At 26.3% G+C, this 16,617-nt stretch overlaps 2 protein-coding genes across 4 annotated transcripts in view; one reads left to right on the forward strand and one right to left on the reverse strand.

Moving 5' to 3' along the window:
• The first annotated feature begins 580 nt into the window (after window positions 1–580).
• Window positions 581–11,610, forward strand: LOC117169561 (protein spindle-F). 3 transcript variants are annotated; one of them, XM_033355988.1, is made up of 6 exons: window positions 581–723; window positions 975–1,219; window positions 5,247–5,511; window positions 5,573–5,688; window positions 5,785–5,977; window positions 10,490–11,610. In XM_033355988.1, exons 2-6 carry the CDS (start codon window positions 989–991, stop codon window positions 10,777–10,779), a joined length of 1,095 nt encoding a protein of 364 aa, XP_033211879.1. In that variant the 5' UTR covers window positions 581–723; window positions 975–988; the 3' UTR covers window positions 10,780–11,610. The 3 variants fall into 3 exon arrangements, with proteins under 3 accessions (XP_033211879.1, XP_033211880.1, XP_033211881.1); XM_033355989.1 differs by having other exon boundaries at window positions 5,576–5,688; XM_033355990.1 differs by having other exon boundaries at window positions 5,597–5,688.
• LOC117169562 (39S ribosomal protein L32, mitochondrial) overlaps window positions 11,387–16,617 on the reverse strand; it is an 8,138-nt gene continuing 2,907 nt past the window's right edge. Inside the window, exons 2-4 of the mRNA XM_033355991.1 lie at window positions 15,973–16,224; window positions 15,735–15,877; window positions 11,387–11,622 (exon numbers count right to left, since the gene is read on the reverse strand). Of these exons, the coding sequence (XP_033211882.1) occupies window positions 11,503–11,622; window positions 15,735–15,877; window positions 15,973–16,224 (515 nt within the window). The 3' untranslated portion in view covers window positions 11,387–11,502. The remainder of the gene's footprint in view (window positions 11,623–15,734; window positions 15,878–15,972; window positions 16,225–16,617) is intronic.

Consider the following 16,617-nt stretch of genomic DNA (forward strand, 5'->3'; position numbering starts at 1 on the left):
AAAATTAATATTTAATTTTTTTAAATCTGAAAATAAAATTTTTATTCAAACATTTATGAAAATGATTTTCTGCGAATTTTTACAAAATCCTAACTTCGTCAAAATAATTTTGTTAATTTTTTATTTTTCATTATTAATTATAGCCAACAATTTCTACATAGAAGGACCATAATTCTTGCACTCATAGAAAGCCAAATTTGAATTTGAAAAATAAATAATTTTAAAGTTTTAGTGGTTAAATAAATTATTGACAAAAATAAAAAATGAAATTGCTGGCTCATCCTGCCTAAAAAAGGCAAAAATATCTTATAGTCGGGATTCGATTGGTCAAAATTCAATAGTTTCGGCCCATTTTAATGGATAATACTATTTATTTATATATTTTTCTACATTTTTGATAATAATACTGATTGCCTTGTGTACACTATCCAAGCCTCTATGATTCTTAATTTTTTTAATTTCAAAATCCACGTTTAAAATGAACAAATTGCTAAATTGAAGCACTTGAAATCTACCGGTTTTCTTCAATTCGTACAGTGGCGTTACTGGCGGCAATATGGGGAACTATTGTTGTATTTGTGATCAGCTGATATCACTGTCAAAAAGTGCATAACGTGAAAATGATATGAACAACAAGAAAGGGGAATCACATTTCGAGCAATTACTTGAAAATCATCCGAACTACGTCGTTCCACAACTTTATTATCTATACTTAAACTTCAGGTAAATTTATAATAAATATTGAAATAAAAATGTTCCTCAATGGCTTAAAATAAATCTTAGTTTTAACTTAGTTTGGATTTCTAGATCGTACATAAACATTGTATTTTTAACATATAATTCTCTCGACATTCTAGTGTTTTCTATGCATATTCTATTGAAGTACTTTCAAACTGTACTCATGAAACAATGGTTTCTTTTTTTTCAAATTTGACTTGGTTTCTTCTATTATCAAATGATTTCCCTTCATAAAGGTGCAAATACAGATATGAGTATTCTGAGTGGAATAGAAATTCCCGAAGATGATAATCTGGAATCACAATATGCTCTTCGAGTTGCATTTCAAACAATGAAAGAACGTTGTCAGCATTTGCAAGCAAGATTAGCTGCTGTTGAAGAAGAAAATGTTCGTTTGAGATTAGAATGTGGAAAAGACGGAGCTGCAAGTGTAGTCAGAAGTGAACTAAATTCGGAAGAAGATGAAGTTCTCGTTTTAAGGGTTTGTACATTGCAATATAATATAATATTTTATAATTTAATATTTTATAATGTAAACCTTATGTATTGAAAATACACCATAACATTTTTTTACATTTTTATCAACAAACGGTCGAATAATCGCGAGTTGTGTTTAAGAAAACATCGATTTTCGATCAGAAAATTTAGTACGTTTTTATTGTTTATCTTGAATAATAATTGTCGAATTAAAGGTGTTGATAAGAAAATTTTTTCGTCCGCGTCAAGATGAATGCAAAGGTATATTTTGTTTTCAGGTTCGACCACTTTTTTTATCGATCGATCTTCGCGAGTGGACAATACTTGGAAATCCTACAAAATCCTTTGAAATTTTTTACTTGTCTTAAAATCCTTAAGAATCCCTAGAAATGATTAGAAAACGTAAAAATCCATTTTAAAAAAGTATAAATATTCGAAATCCCATGAATATAATTTAAATGAAACTTGTTAATTAAATTTCTACAATAAACCTCGTCTGAATATCTAGAAATATTTGAAAGTCCTAAAAAAATGTTTGGAAATATTTTGACATCTGTGGAAATATTTCCAATCAAGATCCTTGAAATTGTTTTAATTTATATTCCTCCTGACGGAAATTCAATTATTTGTTAAAAAGTCATCCTGATTTGTTGAAAATTTAACAGTTTTTTGGAAAATTCATATTTTGGTATTGAAAATTCGTCTGTTTGGTTCAAATGAAAATTTTTTTTATTAAAGTTAAAAAATTTGTTTGGTTGAAATATTTAGTCGTTGAAAATTCATATTTTTTAGTTGAAAATTGATCTACTTGATTGAAGATGGAACCACTTTGTAAAATTTTTGTTTTTGTTGAAGATTAATTATTTTAGTTGAAAATTCACCTCTATTTGAAAATCCGTTCTTCTTTTTTATTGAAAAATAATTTTTTCAATTGAAGTTTAACTATTCCAATTGAAGATTCATAATTTGAGTTGAAAATTCATCTCTTTGATTGAAACTTGAATTATTTTGTTCCAAATTAAGTCTTTTTTAATTGGAAATCCAAACTACTTGGATGAATCTTGAACGCCTTTGTTAAAAAATTATATTTTGCGTGAACTTTCATTTCTTTGGTAGAAAATTGATATGTTTTGTTGAAAATTCATATTTTCGGGTTAAAGATTTAACAATTTTACAAACAGTTATTTCGAGAAATACAAGTGACTTAAAAATTCATCATTATTCTTTAACTATTTGGTTAGAAATGCAACTATTTTTGGATAAAGTTCAATCTTTTTTGTTTGATAATTTAACAATTTTTTTATATATTTTAACCATTTTCTTAAAAAGCCATAATTTTTGCAAAAAATGTAACTGCTTTGTTGAAAAATATTCTTTTTTATGGTATAAATAATTTTTTCGGTTAAAATAACTAAATTTTAACTTTTTTCTTTTTAATATGGATGAAATATTTAATAATACTCATGAGTATTACGATCGAATTTTTAATGATAGTATTTGTTTGAAAACAAATATTATTGATTAAGAAAACAATTTTAAACATAAAAAAATTCTCAATTTTGATTAAAACATCATTTAGCATTATTTTAAAATATATAACCTTTTTTTTATAAAAAAATTGTTTTTTCTATTCTTCACGAAAGAATTGCTCCTTTGCCTAAAAAATTATAGCAAATGTTGCCTAATATTTTTTCTCTTGGATTTTTGAATTGATTGTGGATCTCTGAAATCCCAAGAAATTTGAAGACGAAAATTAAAATAATCCATGTGGCCCTTTTTCGAAGTAGTCAATTTCCGGATTTAATTCATTCGAATTACAAAAATTTGTCTTAAAATAAAAAAATGTATTATGGTTGCACTTAATTCTACTGTGATTCGTAATATTAAATTTCAAGTAACATATGAAATATAATATATGTACAAAGATGTATTGCATTTTGAACTAATTAAATCCAAAGCCGACTTTATTCCAAAAATACCCGATTAATTCATTTAATTTTTATCTTCTAATATTTGTGGGATGCCACAGAATGATCAATGAAAAATCCAGAAAAAAAATGGTTGGCAACATTTACTGGTATATTTTGAGGAAATTTTCTGCATTATATATCAATTCAATTCTAAAATCGACTTTTATCAAAACCTTTCTTGCTTTAATTTTCATTTTTAAAATATCATGGGATGGCAGACAATAATAGTCTATCAAAAATGAGCCTTTACCGAGGTTTTGTGGCCGTTTCAGGCAAAGAAAACAAATTTTCGGCCATTTCCCGCTTTTTTTCCCAATTCGCAAATATTTTTGTACTGTCAATGAAATTTAAAAACTCGAAATCAAAATCTAAACAAATTTCCATTTTAAATAATAAAAACTTAGCTGAAAATTAAAGCACTTACAGTGGAACTCTTGAACTTCAAACTTCAAGATTAAAAGTTTTTGTGATAAAAAATGTTATATTCAATTGCTAAATAATTTACATGTATAAAATGAAAGCTACTAACACTTTTCAACTAAACAGTTTTAAATTAAATGCAGTAAAACCGTCAAATAACATTTCTGTAACTTTTATGTGGAATTTAAACATAAAATTTAAACAATTACATTGTTTAAATAAATTGACCACGTTTTAAATTAAAAGTTAAATTATTTTAATTTTAAATTGTTTTAAAATCCTTAAAATGCTTCAAATTTTTATTTAAAAATCTTTAAACATCTACATGTTGTTTTACGTTTTTTAAATTTTTAATTATTTAAAATTGTTTTCAGAGCTTCTGAACATCTTTTTAAATGATTCGTATTTCTTCTAAAAATTTTCCTACGAGCTTTTTTAAAATCCTGCCTAATGAAAAAAAAATTCTTAAAATCTTTGACATTCATTTTTGATAATGTTGTAAATCTTTCTACATCTTTTTAAATATTCTCTTAAAATTATTTTTTCAAAATAAATCGTTTTCATTTTACCAAGAAAATGTTTTTTATTCTTCTGAAGCGTTTCAAAATTTCAAAATTCTTAAAAAGCTTCTAAGTTTTTTGTTCGAAATCTGAAAAAATCTACATTTTGTTTTAAATTAGGCCGTGAACTATTTGTTATTTTTCAGTATACGTAGACACTTCTTTTAAATTATTTGAAGTAATTTCAAATTATAAATTAATTTTGAATTTTTTCAAAACTTCTGAATATTTCTTCAACTTACTCGAATCTTTTCTAAGAATAATAGATGTCCAATTGTTATTAAAACGGAAGAATTCAACAATTTGAGTTACAAATTAATTTTTTTGAATAGAACAATTTAAAAAATGTACAATTAAAATTTTTCAAATTGAATTTTTTTTTAATGGAATGTTTAATATTGAAATATTATTTTAAAATTATTAAAAGCCTGTAATTATGAATATATTATTTCGAAATTATTTTAAAATTTAAAATAGTTTATAAAATTTCAATCGGGCATTTACATTTGTTTAACTAATAAGACTTTCCAATCGAAACCGATTAATTTTTAACGTTAGAATCTACAAATTCTAAACTGATTCCGAATCGTCTTGTAAACTAAATTATTAATTACTTTTTAAATCCTAAAATACAGTACAATTTTAAAAAGCATTAATTAATTTATATTCAAAGGTCATCAACTAAAAACGGGTTGTATCCAAAATCTTTGATTACAAACGCTTCTAATTTTTCATTAAATCTTTAAAACTGCGTTCACACGTTTTTTTTTTATTAAAATGTCCAATTAAGCATTAAAAATGGAAAATTTTTAAAGTGAAAGATTTTCGAATTACGCATTCTAAATTGAATATTATAATTGAAAAAGATAACAACTTAATTAATTATTAAAATACGGTTGGAATCAAAGTAGGACAGTTTTTTTGTTTCTAAAAATTTGTAAAATTCCCGCTCAAAAAATAAATTCACTGTCATTTGACGGTTTTTCCGGGTCTCATAATAAAAATACCTTCGGCATATTAGGCATCATCCATCTTAAGCCCGATACATTAATTCAAATATCTTCTTTCAATACATTTTTAGGAAAAAGTGGAAGAATTAACAAAGCAGAGATCACAACTGAACCACCATATATTTATGGTAGCAGCGGAAAATCGACAACTGTGGAATAGATTAACAAGATTGACGAGGGCCAACAAAACGTTGGGAAACCGATTGACTAAAATATCAGATACACTCAAAAAGCACCCATCAACTCAACCAGTAGATATTTTAGCTTATAGTTTTAAGGAAGTTTCATGCCCTGATAAGACTGATCCTCAGAAATGTCTTCTTTCAACTGATGGAGGTTTGTTAAAAACACTTTAATGACTAAATTCCTTTACTGCAATCAATTATAATTAAAAAAGAAGATGAATCTCTTTTTTTGACAGGTACGAAAGATCAGAGTTTAGAAGAAATTTCTTTGAGGCTCATCAACAGCATAATGTTAGAAAAATCAGATCTAGAACAACAGTGCGCAGAGGTACAATTCTTTGCATTTTAATCAGAATCGATTATAAAATTGGTTGTTTTTTTTTCATTATTTTCTATTTTAATAAGTTTGATATACTCTTTCCAGATGGTGGAGCTACAAAGCAGTTCGGATTTAAATTTACAAAACGTGGGATTCACTTATCCTGAAGATGCTGATACGGATTCCTTAGAGCAATTAAAACACCATGAGATCAGATTATCTCACACGAAAGATACGCTTTTGAGTCAGCAGACGAGATTAAAGAGAATAATTGAGAAGATTAAGACTTTAAAAAAAGGTCAGTATTTTCACGAGAATATTAATCATAACGTAATAAAATGTAACAGGGTTCTTGGCCTCGGCCTTACGTAATTTTTTTCTTACTAAATTTTTTTTCGTGAATTAGTTTAGGTGTTTCCCAAAAATAACGTTAGATGATTGGGGGTCGGGTCTTATTATTGAATTTTAAACGAAGAAAGATGAATTCTTTAAAAAAATTTAATAGTTGATATTTTAAGCTATAAAATATTTTCATTTTAAATTAAGAATAGTTGAATGGAAACAAGAAGGACGAATTTTCAACAACATCGTTGAATCCTTCACCAAACCAATGTAAAAAATTTATTAATGTAAAAAAATATAATTTTTAGCTAAAATTATGAATCTTCTACCAACAATCTCAACTTTTTGGAAAGTAGTTCAACGAAGGAATTGACTTTTCAACTTTAAAAGATGAATTTTCAAAAAAATGTAATAATTGATATGGGAACAAGAAAATTTTAATTTGAAATTAAAAACAGTTGGATTTAACCAACGAATACGAATTTTTAACAAAATATTTGTATTCTCAACTAAAACAGATTAACTTTAACCCAAACATTTGAATTTTCATCGGGAAAATTGATTTTCTTCCAAAAAAAAGACGAATTTTCATCGATGTACATACATTTCCAAGCGAATAGTTAAATTATTCTATCAAATGTTCTCTTTTTCGAACCCAAAATATGAATGTTGTACAAAACAGTTGAACCAAAAATATCAAATTTATAATATAATAGTTGAATCCTCAACCAAAACAGAGTAATTGCCAAATAACTATTGAATTTTTAACCAAAATACAAAGTTTCTTTAAAAAACAGTTGCATTTTTAGCCAAATAATTAAATTTTTAACCAAGAAAATTTAATTTTCCACCAAAAAGAGTAATTATCCGCAATATACATGCATTTTTAACCAACTATTTAAATTTTCATTCAAGAAAATTAATTTTCAACTAAAAAAGGAAAATTTTCAACGAAATATGTAAATTTTTAACCAAATAGTTGAATTTTCAACAAATTACGTCAATTTTTCAGCTAGATAGTTTGAAAAAGATGTGATGTTGATCCAAATTTTATTTGATTAATTTGTAGTTTATATTGCTTTAGATAAACAAATTCATTTTTAATCTCAAAAAAAATCGAATTTTCGACTAAAATTGTGAGTCTTCAATCAGAAAACAGAATTTTTAAAAAATTATTTTAATTTCCATCGAAAAATATATTCATATTAAAAATAAATACATATTTCTATAAAGATAGATGGATTTATTAAAAAATAAAAACCAATTTCCAACAAAATAAATACATTTTTCTTCGACTGGTTCAATTTTGAGTCGAAAATACGAATTTTCTACAAAACAGTTGAATTGAACCAAAAAGGAGAAATTTCCGAAAATATAGTTTAATTCTTAATCACAGAAGACTAATTGGCAACCACACAGTTGCATTTTCAACCAAAAAGATAAGCTTTCTATGATACAGTTGAATTTTCAACAAAGAAGATTAATTTTCTGGGAAAAAGATTATTTCTTCACTGTGTTCATTTTTAATCAACTATTTAAATTTTCATTCAAAAAGATTCATTTTCTATTAGCAGAGAAAAATTCTCAACGAAATACATACATTTTTAATTAAATTTTATTTTATTAATTTTTAGTTTATATTTCTCGCATTTCTAAAAATGTATAACTAAATAGTCGAATTTTTTAAATGAAAAGATCAATTTAAAAAATGAAGTAGTTAAATTTTCATTAAGAGAATTAATTTTCAATTAAGAAACGAATTTTCAACAAAAAATTTAATTTTCAATCCATAAGTTGTATTTTCAGCAATATATTTAAATTTTCAGATACAAAATTAATTTATAATCACAAAAAAACGAATTTTTAACTAAGATTGTAAATCTTCAATGAAAAAACTGAACTTTTAAGAAAGTGATTTAATATTCATAAAAAAATATACTAATATTTAAAATAAATACATATTTTTATAAAAAGGGATGGATTTATTAAAAAATAAAAACGGATTTCAATCAAATATTTGAAACCTCAACTAAAACAGATTCATTTTCTATAAAGCAGTTGCATTTTTGAATAACAAACTATTATTTTCTTTAAGGCCATGTGATGAGCGGGTCACGTGGCCAGATTCCTAGCTTACCGTCACTTTTTTTATTTTCCAACTTATTTTTACATGAATCGCCACATCGAGTTGAAAATCTGGGATACTAAACAAGAAGCACTAAGAATGGTGGGTCTGGTCCTTAATTTGTATAATCATGAAACAAGTTTTTTGTTGTAAATAATTCTTGTTTTTCATAATTATTGAAATTTAGGATCAGACCCAACTTTCTTAGTACTTCTTATTCATTATCCCAAATTTTCAATTCGATGTAGTGCTTCGTGTGAAAATAAGTTGGGAAATAAAAAAAGTGGCGGTAAGGTAGGAATCTGGTCACGTGACCCACTCGTCACATGGCCTTAAAAGAAGAATTTTCAACAAAATAAATCCATTTTTAACCAGCTAGTTGAATTTTTTACCAAAATTATGAATTTTGATCAAATTACATCAGTTTTGCAACTAGATAGTTTGAACAATATGTGATATTGATACAAATTTCATTTGATTAATTTTTAGTTGATATTGTTCTCATTTCTAAAATTGTATCACTAAATAGTGTAATTTTTTAAATGAAAAAAATCAATTAAAAAAATGGAGTAGTTAAATTTTGGTTAAGAGATATAATTTTCAACTAAAATCGTGAAGCTTCAATAAAAATACTGAACTTTTCAGAATGTAATTTAATTTTCATCAAAAAATATATTAATATTTTTAATAAATAAATATTTATATAAAAACAGTTAAATTTATTTTTAAAAAAAGAATTGCAAACAACAGTTTTCAATTTTTAATCAAATAGTTCAATTTTCAAGTCGAAAATACGAATTTTCTACAATACAGTTGAATTTGCAACCACAAACTTAATTTTCGACCGACACATTAATTTTGAACCAGATGAATATTTAACAAAACCGTTCAATTTTCAACCAAATAAAATTTGGTTTGTCAAAAAATGTGAATCAAATTTTTAACCAAAAATTTAAAAGTAGACTTTTTAACAGAAAAGAATAAACCTTAAATGAAAAATAATATTTTCTCTTTGGGTTTTATTAACTCAGTTCGTATTTAAGTCGAAAGACGAGAAAAAGAGGAGAATAAGGAAAAGACTAATAAGCCTGCCAAAAATAAATAATTTTCATAATTTATAAACTGCAGAATAAAATTTTAAGTCAACATTGAAGTTCATTTTTTAAACTTTTTAAATATTAGGTTATAAAACTGGAAATTTTGCTTGAAAAATAAAGGTGATTTTACATTGTAGACTTTCTAAAATTGAACTACACAACAACTTTTAAATTCGGACTGCACATAAGTTGATTACTTAAATAATGTTATGACCCTATTTTTTCAAATTTGAAATTTCAGGCCTCACTCCCGAATGTACCATATATTCAGTTAAGATTCCTAAAGTGCCCTATTTTCAAGGTTTGGTCCCTACCTATCTCTGAATTGTCTCGCTTTTTTTAAAAGTATTTCAGGGTATTTTTAAAGATTTTTAATAAATGTCAATAATTTGATAGGGGTTTCAGGGTAGTTTCAAAACTTCTAAGGCATTTTAAAAATGGCCTAGTTGAGAATATTTTAGGATATTTTAAAAGCTTCCAAGGAATTATTAATTAATTTAATTAATTTGAAGGGATTTCAAAGCGTTTGAGATATCTTAGTATAAAGAATTTTCTAGAATTTCAGAATATATGGAACGATTTTACAGGTCCTAAAAGGTTTTAAGGAATTTTAAAAGATTTCTTTTAAATTCTTTGTAATTCTCTTCGATTTTTTAATTTACTTGAATTCATCTAAATTTACTCAATTATATTTAATTTAACGGATTTTCTTGAATTTAAAAAAGTTTTTATTTAATTGATCCTAATTTCTTTAAACCTCGCCTTGAATTCTTAGGTATTTAATCAAATTCTTTCGAATCCCCTTGAATTCTATCTATGTCTATTTCAAATTTACTGAATTCAATTAAGTCTTTTCATATTTTGGAATTGTTTTCAATTCATTCGATTTCTTTTAATTTGCCTTGAATTTTTATGATTTTCATCGAATTCTCGTTTACATTAAATTTCTTTTAATTTATTCCAATTTTACGGAAGTCAGTGGAACTTCTTTTGATTTTCAAAATGTTTTCCAATTAATTTGAATTATTTCGAATTTAACTTGAATTATTCTGAAGTGTTATGCATTTATCTTGATAATTTACCCTATATTTGATCCCAAAAGGACTTTGAGGCATGAAATTTACAAAATTATAATTAATAGATTTTCTATTTACACTAAATTTAAAAGTCATGGAATTTTGAAAGCGGACTTCTTTAGAAACCCTGTATAATCACAACCTTATCACAATAATATTCTCTCTTACAGGCAAACCGTGTAAAACTTGCCGAAAAAACGCGTCCAAAATACTGTGTCAAACCGGAACACAAATTGACTTGGACATTAATATAAAGGAAAACCAATCCGGGTGCAATATTCCCTCTTCCGAAAATTCAATCACAGAAGATTGTTCGAACGCCGAAGAAAACGATAGTGATAGCAGCAACAAAATTTGTCCACTGTGCGGTGTTTCCTACGGAAAATCGACATCGTTTACAGCTTTTCACGAACACGTCTTAACTCATTTTAGAAACGATGACGTAGAAGTGAACCATTAGAGGTAAATTTACTCCTAATTTATCATTTTTAAACATGAATCTGAGTCAAATGAATTTTTGAGTGTATTTTCGAATAATTGCTGTGATGAGAAGCTAATTCCACTGGGCCAACTTTTGTATTAGGTGTATATAGTGCAGTAATCACAAAATTTACGAAAATTAACAACGGCTTTGTTGTAAGAGCCCGCAGAGATCGAATATAATAGATGCTATGCATATATATATATATATATATATATATTATAATGTTAAACAACTTGCATAAGAAAGAAAAATAGTTAAGCAGAAAAGTATACTTTTTATTACTGTATAAATAAGACTTGCGAAAATTCAAAGTACAAAAGTACAAACAATAGAACATTAATATTCTTAACTACTTTTCAATTATGGCAAATTAAAGATCATTTCGAAGCCCAAAAATATTTGAATAATTTACAGTATTACAGTTTACGAAATGTATCACGTTTTCTTTCTGAAACTAAGATTCGTCCTAGCATTACATAGTTTTTAGAGACACCTTCAAAAAAATGTTTAAAGTAGGAAAAGTATATTAGGAACATATTAAAAACCACCTATGAGGTTTAGGAAATTTAAATGAAAAACTAGGTTTATGTACTTCCTATTTATTTTTTATACTCAGCAAATGAAAAACAATGTATCCAATTAAAACAAACTGAATAAATCTTAAAGAATTAATCTACCATCTTTAATGAGAATATACATTTAGGCTAGATTTGTAGGTTTTACTTCCGTACTATCAGATGGTTCTTGTGTTGTTGGCTGCAGCAAATTTTTATGGAACCACTCTGGTCTTTTTTGAGGCAGTTCAACTATACGCTGATTCTGTATAGGGAAAATATTATGTAATACGATCGAACAATGATAATTTAACTACAAAATTATTGGAAATTTAAAAATAAATAAAAAAAGAGGAAAAGAAAATATTTTCCAAATCCCTTTCCTTTTTTTTATCGTCTTTTACTTTTTTTTTTAAACAAAAATAATTAATAATGAGAGAAGAAAGGAGAATTGGAGCTTTTTTTCCTTCTGTTTTTATTTTCACGGCTGCTACAGAGTCGCTTTAATAATCTTTTCTTTAAGTCACTTTTTTCAAAGAAAATGGTCACTTAAATCACATTTCTCGATCTCAATTTTAGATAAAAAAAAGGAAATATACGTAATTTATGTATGAAATCTGTATAGTAATCTATTGCATGAAGGTATAAATTTAATCTGTAGAAAATAATTTTAGACGGTCCTTTGTTTCTTCATATTGATACATATTTTAGTATCAAAAAACTTTGCAAAAAAACGATACTTTCAAATTGAAAGCGGTTGCGGCCTAATTATTTTTTTTATACTTAACTAATCAGGGTGGCCGTTTTAATTGAAGAAAACAATTCTCGGGTTTTTCCTGGCTCGCAATCATTTTTCACGGCCAACTTAATTAAAAAATTCTAACTCTAAAGCTAATCATTTTTCCATTTGAATTATTGAAAAATGAATTGCAATTAAATCACTCAAAATGGAACTTTTTCAATTCTTAAAATTGAAGTTAAAAAGTTTTTTAATTCACATTTTTTATAAAAATGCTCAATAACTTAACCTATAAAATGGAAAGTACTAATACTTTTCAATTGAATAATTTTACATTCAATGCATTTAAACGGAAAAATTTAGAATTTTGAACTTTTATAAACTGTAGAGTTCAAAGATTCAGATTAATTTCCAAAAATACAAATACATGTGATTATTTGTAATGCACTAAATTGCAAAATTAATTAATAAATTTGAAAATTAAACAAGTATAGAATTTAATCAATTTTAAGGTAAAAACATTAAAACTTGAACGATTCAACTTTTTTAACTGATCCCTTTTTTACATTATAAATTGAATTATTTTTATTTTCAATAGTTAAAATATCCTTGAAAAACTTCAACATTTTATTTCAATGTCTTGAAAAATACATATGTCGTTTCAAATTTAAAATTATTATTAATAGTTTTTCACAACTTCTAAATATCTTTAAAAATGATTCAAATTTCAAACATTTGTTCAGAATAAAAAATCATTTTCAATTTCCTAGCAATCTCAAGAAAATATTTTTAATCTTTAGGAGCCTTTGACAATTCTTAAAGGCTTATGCATTTTTTGTTCAAAATCAGCGAAAATATACATTTTGTTTTTTTATGGGGCCATGGATATTTGCACTGGAATTTCGAAACGAATAGCCGAATTTCATCGGAACACACACTTCGTTTAAATTATTTGAAATCATTTCAAGTTTTTAATTAATTCTAAATCTTTTTAAAACCTCTAAATATCTCCGTAAATTACTTGAATTTTTCTATTAATAATAAGGGTCCAATTGTTAATTATGCATCAAAATGCAACAATTTCACTTACAAATTAATCATTTTTTAAATAGCACAATTCAAATCTTTGCGTTCAAAGTTTAAAAGCTCCTTGAAATTTCAAAGATTCAAGGCTTATTATTTCAAACAATTCAGTTAAAAATTATTTACATTTTCTTACGACTAAAGTTTTTTAATTAAAACAGTTTAATTTTTAACGCTGAACTCTGAAAGTTTTGAACGGATTTAGAATCGTATTAACAAATCGATTAAATTTTCAAAATAATTTATATTTACAGTTGATCAAGTAAAAATTTGCTTGCATAAAAAATTTTCAATTTCAAAGCCGTTTAATTTTTAATTGTCTAAGCCTTCCAAGATTGCATGCGTGTTAAAATTCTTTAAAATAAAAAAGTGCACTTAAAAATAAAAATCTAAAATGGAAAATTTTGTTAAGTAAAAGATATTCGCATTCCGCATTATAAAATGAATGATGTAATGAAGGACGATACAAATTCAACTGATTATCTGAAAACATGTTTGAAATCGAACTTGGACAGATTTTCCTTATAAAATTTGTAAAGCTCACGGTCAAAAAATACATTCACTGTAATTTCCTGATTTTTCCAGGTCTCACAAAATTCCTGTTCATTTCCAGGAACTTAGGCGTTACGTATTTCTTCCCATTTGCAAAAAAAAAAAATTCGACGTAATTATAGCTGTCTTTATTTAAAATCCACCGCAAAATTATAAAAAGATTCAAAATTACCCAAATGGCGACGGATCTTTCGAAAATATCAAAACGATTTTCTCTAAAAAAAAAAAAACCCACACTCTTTTGCCCTTTCACCATATCTTGCAGTGTTTACAGGAAAAATTCAAAAATAATATTTTGAGGGAAAAAAAATTCTCCCGGCTTTAAAAATGGTTTAGCCCGCATAAAGCTGACAAGATGCCTTCATTATATTAGCAGAAACTTTTCAAAAATATTGTAAAAAATAATAAAGGTGGGATTTTCCAGAAAAAATATATTTTTTTCATGTTTTCAATATATGAAGAAAAAAATTATCAAGATTTTCAGGAAAACCCCACCTTTTTTATTTTCATCCAAAAGGTGATTTATCATATAATTTTTTTAGACGTGAAAACTTTTATTTCAACATTTAAAAATAAAAGTGAATGAATGAAAAGTTATAGAGGTTTAAAGAAAAATGTTGTGCTTTTTTAAACAAATCAAAAAGCTTAAATACGCATAAACTGCGCAGACAAAACTTTTTTCGCAAATCGGAAAGATACGTATCGCCTAACTTCCTCTAAAATTCAACATATTCCGTCCCTGAGACGAACTTCAAATGTGGAACCTGCCTAATTTAAAAATAATAATACTCATTGTGTTTTTTAACTATGTATCACATAAGTTTATTAAATGACTTTATTTTTATTTCGAAATTTCATTTCCAAAATGCAAAGGTACAGAATAGTATCACATTAATTATGTACTTTATAGAATAGAGAAAAACTAAAATTCTGCAATGTAATATTCAATTTATTCAAATCAGACTTTTATATTTTATTTTCGCGGATTAAAACTCGTAGAGATAAAAATGAAAAAAAATCCATGCTTTATCAGGTCTTTATTTTATCCTTCTGAAAATTTTGCGTTAATTCCGAACCTTTTTTCTACCGAATTATCAATGTAATGTAATGTCTAAATTGAAGTTTGCTGAATATTTAGAAATTCAATTTTCAGAGTTATGAAATGAAGACCTGATTTCCATATACTGTAAATTCTGTATTCTTTATTCTTCACCCTGCGATTTTTCCATCCACGAAAACAAAGAAAATCTGTGCCAAATTGCCAAACGAAAATTTTCGTATTTCAGCATAAAAATGTAAAAAATTCCTAAAACTATGAAAAATCTGAAAAAATTAAGCTTACGAGGTAAGCTTGAATTTTTAAAACGAAACAAATGTTTTCGCTGTTGCTAAAACAAAATATTCGTTAATTATTTTTTAATATTATTATTTTTTCAGTATGAGATTATTGAATAAGTCTGATTTCATTCAATTCAATTTTACTTTGTAGAATTTGAGTTTTTCTCTATTCTGTAGTCTACGTAAATGTGACATTTTTGCGTACCTTTGCATTTCGTAAATTAAATTTTGAAGTAAAAACCAAGGAATTAAATACATTTATGCGATATATAAGTACAAAAAACAAATCGACATTTTTGACTTTATATTCACATCACAGGCCTCTTCTGTGTGGACAGTAGTCATTTTTGGTCATGTTTTGTGTAAAAAATTAGTTAATTTTTAGCTTAAATTAGTTAACTTTCATTACTTTTTTCAAGCACATTAGTCTGTAATACTCCCGTTTTATTTTATTTTTTATTCTTATGGAGACATTCAAGAGCGTCCACATTTAATTCATTGGGTTCTTGGTATTTTTTTATTTTCCAAGAATTTCGTTTAAAGAGGATCTTAAATTTTGATTTATTCTGAATTTAATTTCTCAAATTTAAATTAGAATTGATTTATATTACTTTTGACTATGAAAGCTGATCTAAATTTCGTATTAAAACATTAAATTGGTATACCTTCCAAAACTCTTTCGTCTTATCCACTTTTTCACCTTCATATAGAACAATAACTTCCTTTTCAACCGGGTCGAGTCCTAAATTCTGTACAATTGCTTCCTGCATTTTTGTAGTTTCTTCTTTGATTCTTCCATAACAGTGTGCTTTAAAAAGTTGAACATATATTATCTTAAATCGGAGTTATTAAATTATAATAAATTAATAATTATGAATAATTTTTTACTATTTAAAATATTACCGCAAAGAATTCCTGCTTCGTGAGCGTGACCACAAGAGTGACACGTAATAAGATTCGTCCTTGGTTTTAATAATTTCAGGTGATAATCTGGATGACCGAATTTTCGCCTCCAACGTTTTTCTATTGTTCTTCTGTGTTTTGGAACACCCCAAAAAATTCCTTCCCCCCAGATGTCTTTAAGGGAAAACGACCCTCCCTTATAAGTGAAGTTATTCCATTTATCACAATTAACTTCCATTGCAGAAAGAGCTTCTAAAAAACAAATATTAATAAATGCTAAAGCAAGGGAGACTAGTCGCTTTGTTCGTAGATTTCAAAGCAGCGTTTGATTCAGTGAATAGAAAAGTACTATGGCAGTCAATGAAAGAGAGGGGAGTAGAGGAAAAGTTAGTGGAGAGGATAAAGGAAATTTTTACTGAAACCAGGATTAGGGTGAAAATAGGAACGAAAAAAGGGCAGGTTTTCTGGACAAGCCGAGGTCTAAGGCAAGGGTGCCCTTTGAGTCCGTTACTATTTAGTATCCTATTGGGAGACTTAGAGGGGAAGCTAAAGGAGAAAGGGAAAGGAAGAACGGCTTTGGGTAATAGCAAACTATACTCTCTAGCATACGCGGACGATGTAGTTCTATTAGCAGATGATGAGAAG

The sequence above is a fragment of the Belonocnema kinseyi genome, chromosome 3 (assembly GCF_010883055.1).
Source record: "Belonocnema kinseyi isolate 2016_QV_RU_SX_M_011 chromosome 3, B_treatae_v1, whole genome shotgun sequence".
In the NCBI taxonomy this organism is placed as follows: domain Eukaryota; kingdom Metazoa; phylum Arthropoda; class Insecta; order Hymenoptera; family Cynipidae; genus Belonocnema; species Belonocnema kinseyi.